This window comes from Ipomoea triloba, chromosome 7 (assembly GCF_003576645.1).
Source record: "Ipomoea triloba cultivar NCNSP0323 chromosome 7, ASM357664v1".
In the NCBI taxonomy this organism is placed as follows: Eukaryota; Viridiplantae; Streptophyta; class Magnoliopsida; order Solanales; family Convolvulaceae; genus Ipomoea; species Ipomoea triloba.
In genome coordinates this window covers 13,101,854-13,109,695 of record NC_044922.1, presented here as the reverse complement: position 1 = coordinate 13,109,695, position 7,842 = coordinate 13,101,854, and the positions used below count along the sequence as shown (strand labels likewise).

At 35.2% G+C, this 7,842-nt stretch overlaps 1 protein-coding gene across 1 annotated transcript; it reads right to left on the bottom strand.

Annotated features, from left to right (window-relative positions):
• Positions 1 to 4,308: 4,308 nt before the first annotated feature.
• On the bottom strand, positions 4,309 to 7,174 carry LOC116025667 (NADH dehydrogenase [ubiquinone] 1 alpha subcomplex subunit 2). Its single transcript, XM_031266984.1, has 3 exons — positions 7,010 to 7,174; positions 6,827 to 6,933; positions 4,309 to 4,724 (listed from the first exon to the last, which is right to left on the bottom strand). Exons 1-3 carry the CDS (start codon positions 7,093 to 7,095, stop codon positions 4,630 to 4,632), a joined length of 288 nt encoding a protein of 95 aa, XP_031122844.1. The 5' UTR covers positions 7,096 to 7,174; the 3' UTR covers positions 4,309 to 4,629.
• Positions 7,175 to 7,842: the final 668 nt, after the last annotated feature.

Genomic DNA, 7,842 nt, shown 5'->3' with positions numbered 1-7,842 from the left:
GTTTTCCTTCTCAATATTGCTTTTCATTCATAGTGGACAGATTGAGAAAAAAAAAAGTTTGTTAGTAGGCAATGAATCAGCATTTGTTGCCCCTAAATTCCACCATAAAACATTGTTCTAGTATTCTTGAACTGGATGTTAAATTCAAAGAGCACTGTTTTCATATTAATAGAAACCAAAATTGGGTTTTGATTGCTAGAAATAAGAATTTTCAAGCTGTCTTCCTAGACTAAGCAGCAGGAGAAAAGAACCATCTTGTAAGGACTGAAGACTTTAAAGTCTGTAAAATCATCAAGTTATCACTCTAAAACAGTAATTATGAGAACTAATTTTTGGACAGGGTTTTCTTTCCACTGTACTATTGAAGGGACTCCTTCCCCAACTGTTTTGTCCTTTCTTTGACTATTTTGGTTGGAGATGTGGTTTTTGTCTTACAGCATCCTACCCTCCACATTTTGTTGTTTCTTTCCCTTTCTTAGTTCATTCTTGTTTTGTTTATGCTTTGGCTCATTGGCTGTCCAAGGAGCAGATAGTGTTGCAGTAGGGGAAGAGGGGTAGATTTGGTTGAAATGGGGTTAAGGGTTGGTAACTTTGGCTTGTTGGTGATGATGGTGTTTGTGGTGTTGGGTGTTGGCTGGGGAATTGTGAGTGAGATATCTTTTAAGGAGTGCTACTCGATTACAAGGTCATTGGAATGTTATTTTAAAATGATATTACAAGAACTGTACTAAAAGCATCATGCAATGGTCAAAACAAATACTACTATATCAGCATTGAGTAATATCATACCTAAAAAGAGAAGAAAATAGCATACTAGGTGTAAGGAGAGGGATCTCCATCAACTACTAGGATTACTTTAAAAGTTTGCAGGGATTTGGTCGACTGCATTGCTACAAAGTGGCCTGGCTGGCTTCACTGGAAGTCCATTCTTTTAAAGCTTGATGCTTATAAGGGCTGCAGAACTGCTTCTAAAATATGGTGGATTAAATCAGCAACTTGACAGGCTAAAGTGGTATTGTTAGAAGTTGCAGAGGGTTCTGTTTTGCTGGGGAAAATTTATGTGTCCCAGATAGTAAGTAGGTTCTAAGAAAGTGCATGACCTAGAGTGCTGCTAATGGTGAATTTGATTCTGAGGTTGTGCAGAATGTTGGACAGCTATATTGGCTGGAAAATTTTTTGCCCAGGGCTGTGATTTCTGCTCAAAGCTGTTTCTGGAACATCAGTGTCTCTGCTGTTCTTTTGGCTAAGTTTAGTCAGGAAGGAATTTGTTAGATTATCCACAACAGTCAACAAATTTTGTCAGGATTTTTTGGGAAGTGGAAGAGAGAGGAGAAAAAGGAAAAAAAAAAAGAGAGCATTAAACATTGCTGGTGCACTAGATTGACTGGAACCATTTTTTTTTATAAATAAATTTGCAGGGCCCCAAAAAGCCTCTTCTTCCAAGTTCCAACATCTTCTCGGTTATTCTCTCTTCCACATTGTTGAAAACCAAAGGGTTATAATTTGTATAGGGTTGTTTTCTAAATATCTTTTTATGTATAGGTGCTTAAATTAATAGTTATATGTTTTTATATATATGCACTATGTTTCTTCATTAGAAACATAGAATTATAGTAATATATTGTAACCTTTTAGTATTATATATATATATATATTTATTCCCTATTCTTCATTTTGCTTGAATGGCGGGTAATTGTTATCCCCTCCTCTTTGCTCGACTTTTGAATTTTTCAAATTCAATATGTTACTAGAGCCTACTATTCTAGGGTATTTTCCTTCCATTTTCTAGTGTAAACAGAATCCTATGACTATATCTTGGATTCCAATGTGTCTATAGTGGTTTACTTCAAAATCTACAACTAGTCACACTTGGAATCACATCGTAACTTTGTCTAAGAAATGCTGGTGTCATTTGTTGTTGCACGCACTGTCACAAATTGCTGGAACTCGATTCGGCTTTTTCATATCTCTGCTTCTTTGGTGATTTTTTGATCTCACCTCCTACATAGTTGGATTCCTCTCCTTTTTGCAACCTTATTTGAAAAATCTCATCCTCATCTTGCACCATTGTCGGCGCATGTGTTTTTCCGATGAAAATTTTTCAAATTGTTGTTTTGCCCTTCTTTGAAACTTTTGGTGGAGTTTCAAGGCTTTTTGAGTTTGCTTGCCAAATTTCTTTCCAATGTGTTTTTGTATAATTGTATTTGTTTCTTTATTTTCGATATCTTTCTCAAAGGTTTCCAAGTTTGACACTTTATTTTTTTTTAATTATTTTCGGAATGCTTTTGTTATTCACTTATCTTATAAGGGGGTGTGAACAATAATCATGTGGTATTCTCGGTGTTCATGCTTTATTCTTTTGGGTGTATTTATCATTACTATGGACTCTACTACATTCCCTTTGCTACTCATGCTTTGTTTGCTCTGCTCTCTTGATGAAAACTGTTGTTGGCAAGTCCTAGAGTGCTTATGTTGCTGTGAGGTTGTTCGTGTTAAGCTTTGCCGTTGGTGCACTCATCTTCATTCGCAAGGGTTGTGCATAGCATTGTCCCTTCAAAGCCATCCAACATTGTTTTCCTCTAGGTGCTTTTAATCTTCATTTGTAATTTAGAGTAAGGTGAAGTACTGGAGTGTATGTTTTAATCCAAGCTTGGAACTTCCAAATGTACCAACTTGAGGAGTGTTGAAAACCAAAAGGTTATGTTTATCTAGGGTTGTCTTTTTTTGAATAGGTGTTTAAATTAACAATTATGTGTCTTTATGTATATATACACTATGTTTCTTCATTAGAAACATAGAATTATAGTAATCCATAATATATTGTAACCTTTCAATATTATATACATTTTCTCATTCCTTGATTCTTCATCTCTACTCCCGCCTAACTAGTAGGTAATTGTAATTCTTCACCTACTAAGTCTTTGGATCTTTCAAATTCAACACCAGATCACCTAAAATTCTAAAAAGCCTTTAAAAACTCTAAATTTGTCATTGTTTTTTTTTTTTTTTTTGCAAAATAAATTTGTCATTATTGATGATGCTCTTAGAGCATTCCTATCAGTGATTATTTGAGGAGTTTATGTCAGAAATCATCCATGTGGCATAACAAAAGAGAAGAGAGAGAAGAAGAGGGACGCATTGCAAGTGAAAGGTTATTGCTATAGTGAAAGCTGAACAACTATTCTACTACCACCAGCTGCTGTGCGCGTTCCGCGCACAACTCAGCCCATGCGGGCGCGTGCAGTAAGGCACGTCAGGCGCGCTTGACACATTAATTTTTTTTATTATTATTTTTTAGATATCAGATTTGTTTGTTTGTTTTTTTATCTTCTCCCATTTTCTCTTTTCTAATCACATTTACAAAAACTCCTCAATTACCGTGAAATAACTCCATTGATAGGAATGCTCTTAGGTTATTGTTTCTCTCTTGGATGAGGTTCCTGTTTTTGTCAGGGATGGGGTTCTCTAAGTCTGATTTTTTGCTGCCGAGCTTTTGAACAGAAGCTTCTTTCTTTACAGACTCTCTGCAGATCAGTTAGCAGCAAAATTTCAGATTTTTTAACTGTCGTTGGTCATTTGGGCTCCAGAGATTTGCTGATTATTGTTTAGGTACTATATACTTGCCCATTATAGCATGCCTTTAGGACTGCTACATTAGTATTTCTTCAATTGTTATACATGGACCAATTAACACATTTTGTACTTACCTTTAACAGTTTCTATACATGTAAACAAATAACTTGATAATTGCTGACACATAATATGATAACTACAGGTTCAATTGTAGATACAGAATGTGTCAACTATAGATACAAAATCTAAAGGCTATTTTTGGACAAGGGTATACAATGCAAGGTAGACCCTGATCCATGTTATAATTTGCCGTATTTCTTGGTCACAACTCACAAGAAGGGATCTGTCACCCTTTTCTTTGATATCAAAGGGAGAGAGCAACATTCAATATCAAAGTCACTGGATAAGGAACTATAATGCATATATGAGTTTCTACTTTCTAGTTCCAGTACATCACATCTTTAAGAATTACCTCTGCAAGAAAAAGCAAGTGCAAATAGCCAGCCTCTACTGGCTACTTACTACTGACCCACCAATGTCTCAGCAAGGTGATTCATCAACATATTTCAAAAGAGCAAGTGGGAGCCAAGGGGGATGAACAAATGTTGAAATTATTTGTCAAAAGTGCAGTAATTTTCATAACACGTGAAATCTAGTGGATCAGTGTGTTTGTGTGTGTGTGTGTGTGTGTGTGTGGAGATATCTCAGCTGTTGGATCAAATTTTGAGCTTGTGATGCACAAAAGGAACAATCTTAAACTAAAACACTGATAGTAGAGTTGTTAGAAACAATAATTGAGTACTTGATAGATGAGTTCAAACAAAATAATGTCCAAAGGTTATTAATGAAGGCAGATTGTGAGATCAGAGCTTCAAACACTTCTCTCCTTGCACTTGTATCTAAAGACACATCAAAAGCTGCATATTCTTAAGACTACAAAACAAGCAATAGATGATGGTCGTATAATTATTTGAGTGTATAATGCCAAGCATTATGACATCAATACGAGCGCTGAATTAAAAGGTAGACCATTTAACAGTCCAACGGAATCAAGTTTCAGGATGCTCCAGTCTTCACCAAGTCTTCCAGTGCTTTTGAAATCTGTTGCTCAGAGAAGCCTTCTAACTGGAAGCCCCTTTCAACTCCCATATCTAATTTTCAAATAAAAAGATTCTATTAGTTGGAGCATCAGAAGAGAAACTTATCGCATTCTTCTTATATTTACTAAGCAGTGAGGAAAGCTAAACATAAAAAGGTGCTTAAACTGGGTCTTGAAAACCACTCAAACAGTTTAACATATCAAAACAAACCAGAACCTGGAAAGAAACTGCTTTTTTATATTCTGAGGAAAACCCTGAAGTCTAAATAATATGCCCAGCCTTCTAAACCCATTAAACAGGCATATCTAGGGATGAGAAAAAAACTGGACCGACCGAAAAACAAACAGCCCAAATATTTCGGTTTTCAGTTATCAAGGTTTATAAAAAAATCGGTTGACTCAGTTATCGGTTTTCTCAACCGAAAACCGACAGAAAAACTGAAGATTAATCTTAAGGAGAAAAAAATATCTAACCTCATCTCATACATTTACATTTTGTAAGTCCATAGTCTATCACATTAATTATAATGGATGAGTGGATGATCACAAATTGTGTTACAACTACCCGCATACACACATTAGGAAAATTAGAAAGATCATGTTACAGATTTCAACATTTGTCCCAGGAAACTCTTTCTATACATGTGAGACCAGAATTTCTGCTATGTTCTGTCCTCGCTTTCGAAAGAACACACTACAGAATGTTGCATCTCTACATAATGTCTGTATCACACAGTAAAAATTCAACATATGTGACCAAAACATTACCAAGGGATGGACCAAAGAGACTTTAGATATGATTGAAAACTATCCTAATGAACAAAAGAAATAAACATTGGGCATTATCGTGAAAAACTAGCAATGTATAAATATAGTTCATTTATATTTCACTAAACTATTATAATTTTAATTGATTATAAATACTAATATATTGTTTTTTTCCTTTAATAATTTAGTCTTTTTAACATTAGTCAAATAAATAAAATAAATATAACTATTTTACTAAAAAAATTCGGTTATATTTAACCGACCAAAAACCGTTGGTTTCGGTTATATCGGTTATGAATGTTGGTCGGTTGGTTTTCGATCGGTTATGAAGGTTCGGTTAAAATTTCGGTTATTAACCAAAAACCGATCGATGCTCTCCCCTAGGCATATCCTATAGCATTGCAAAATTTCAACAATTCTCTTTTAATCACACCCACACATATTGTAAAAATCGACCTAGGCGGCCCAACTAGGCCAAGAGGATTTTAGGCCTAGGCGCCTTTTAGTCAGCCGGCCGACTAGGCGCCCAACTTGGCCGAGTCGACACCTAACTTGGCACCCAACTCGACTAAGTCAACTGAGTTTTTTTTCTTTTAATTTGGCTTGTTTCGCTCAACAAGCCAAATTTCCTAATTCTCCAAAATCCCTAACCTCCATCGGCTAAAAAAAAAAAAGTATTTAAAAAAAAAAACAACAACAATTCCAGAGCTCAGTGTTGCCGTCCACACTCAACAGAGCCAACCATCCATCGTTGCCTGCTCCTCCTCCAGCTGTCGTCGCCTGCATCATCCATAGCCACACTCCTCATCTGCTCCGCTCCACGTCATCGGCCTCGCCTGCTCCTCTTTGATATTGCACAAGCAGCCAGCATGTACTCAACAAACACATCACTAGTTGCTAAGTTATTATACATTTATACACCCTTTAACTGCAATATTACACTGCCTAGAGCTCAGATACATTGCATTGTCCAGAACTCGGATACTTTTTTTTTTTTTTTTTTAAATTTCTCGGCAACCTAGGCGGCTGTGCCCAACTAGCACCTTCTCAACATTGACACATATAAATCCTTTCTCATTACCTATTGGTTTCCGCCTAAATTAGGGGTAAAGCCATCAATAGACTACCCTTAATCAGCACAAGTCCAAACTCCAGAATCTGAAAATGGGGTCTTTACCATCCCCAATTATCACATTAACTACCCAACCAAAATACTAGATTTTTTTAAAGCCTTGAACAACCAATCTCAATCAGAAAGAACTCATTGAGTACACAAAAATGAACAAAGCAGGAAATTTTGAATATGTAAATCAATAGCCAGGTTGAATTAGCAACATCGTAAGTCCGATTATCACGAAATAACAAACTAGAAATCGAGAAATTTACCGAATCTGGCCCAAATCTGAGGCTCAATGGAGCTCGCCTCCCGGATAAGGATGGGCAATTTAGGATTATGGGTCTTGAGCTGTTTGTAGTTATTCTCAATAAAAGCCCTATAATCAAAGAAAAATAAGTATACAATTTACACCGTCACGAACAGAAAGGGGAAACATACAAAGACATTCATACCTCAAAGGAGCGCTGGAAGGTGAATTAGGCGAGAATAGGATCCGAATCTCCTTGAGATTTCTCGAGAGCTGTCCTCTCCACGCCATCTCTTCGCTTTCCACTGCGTAGCTCTTCGGAAATTCAGTTGGCGTCCCGTGTGAGCTAAAGACGATGAATTGGGAAGGCTTGACTGTAGCATGTAGTGATGGGCTCAAATAGACTGTTGGGTTCGGACTCGAGCCCATACACCAAGAAATCAGGCAATGAAAGATAAATTACACTCTTCAGCATTAATAAATATTCATTTTTATTATATTGACTAGTATTTTTTATGCGTGGTATTCAAAATTTGATGTCTAATATTAATATTTTATATTAAAATTTTAAATAATAAATATTCATTATAAATAATAAAAATAACTTCATATGTTAAAGAAATTTGACAATTATATAACATTATATAGACTAAAAGTGCAACATTATGAACACTTGAGAAACTAAATTTGTTTAAATCAATTTATATGTGACACAATTTCAAAAGTGAAACATTTTAGGGTGCAAAAATATCATTATCTCTTTTTTAAATTAATAAATAACTTTTGTACCTTAATTTGAGTAAACATACAAATGTCAATTAAGCTCTTTAAATTGAATGGATAGTTCAATTGAATCTATTAACTAAGAAAATTTATCGAATTAACCAGACAGTTAATTCATTAACGGTTAGCTACAAAATTTTAAATTTAAATTTTTTGTGAGAACTGTTTATTTATATCATTAGTTTGAGATAATTAAAATGGACAACTTTTTTTTTTAATAATGGACAACTTTTAAATATCAAAGTTTTGTCCATA

Excerpts from the sequence above, each read along its gene's own strand:
- LOC116025667 (XM_031266984.1), bottom strand. The coding sequence starts at position 7,095 with ATGGCGTGGAGAGGACAGCTCTCGAGAAATCTCAAGGAGATTCGGATC. Across the intron at positions 6,934-7,009 it reads CCTTCCAGCGCTCCTTTGAG|GGCTTTTATTGAGAATAACT; the intron begins GTATGAATGTCT and ends CTTTGATTATAG. Across the intron at positions 4,725-6,826 it reads TCAGATTTGGGCCAGATTCG|ATATGGGAGTTGAAAGGGGC; the intron begins GTAAATTTCTCG and ends TTTGAAAATTAG.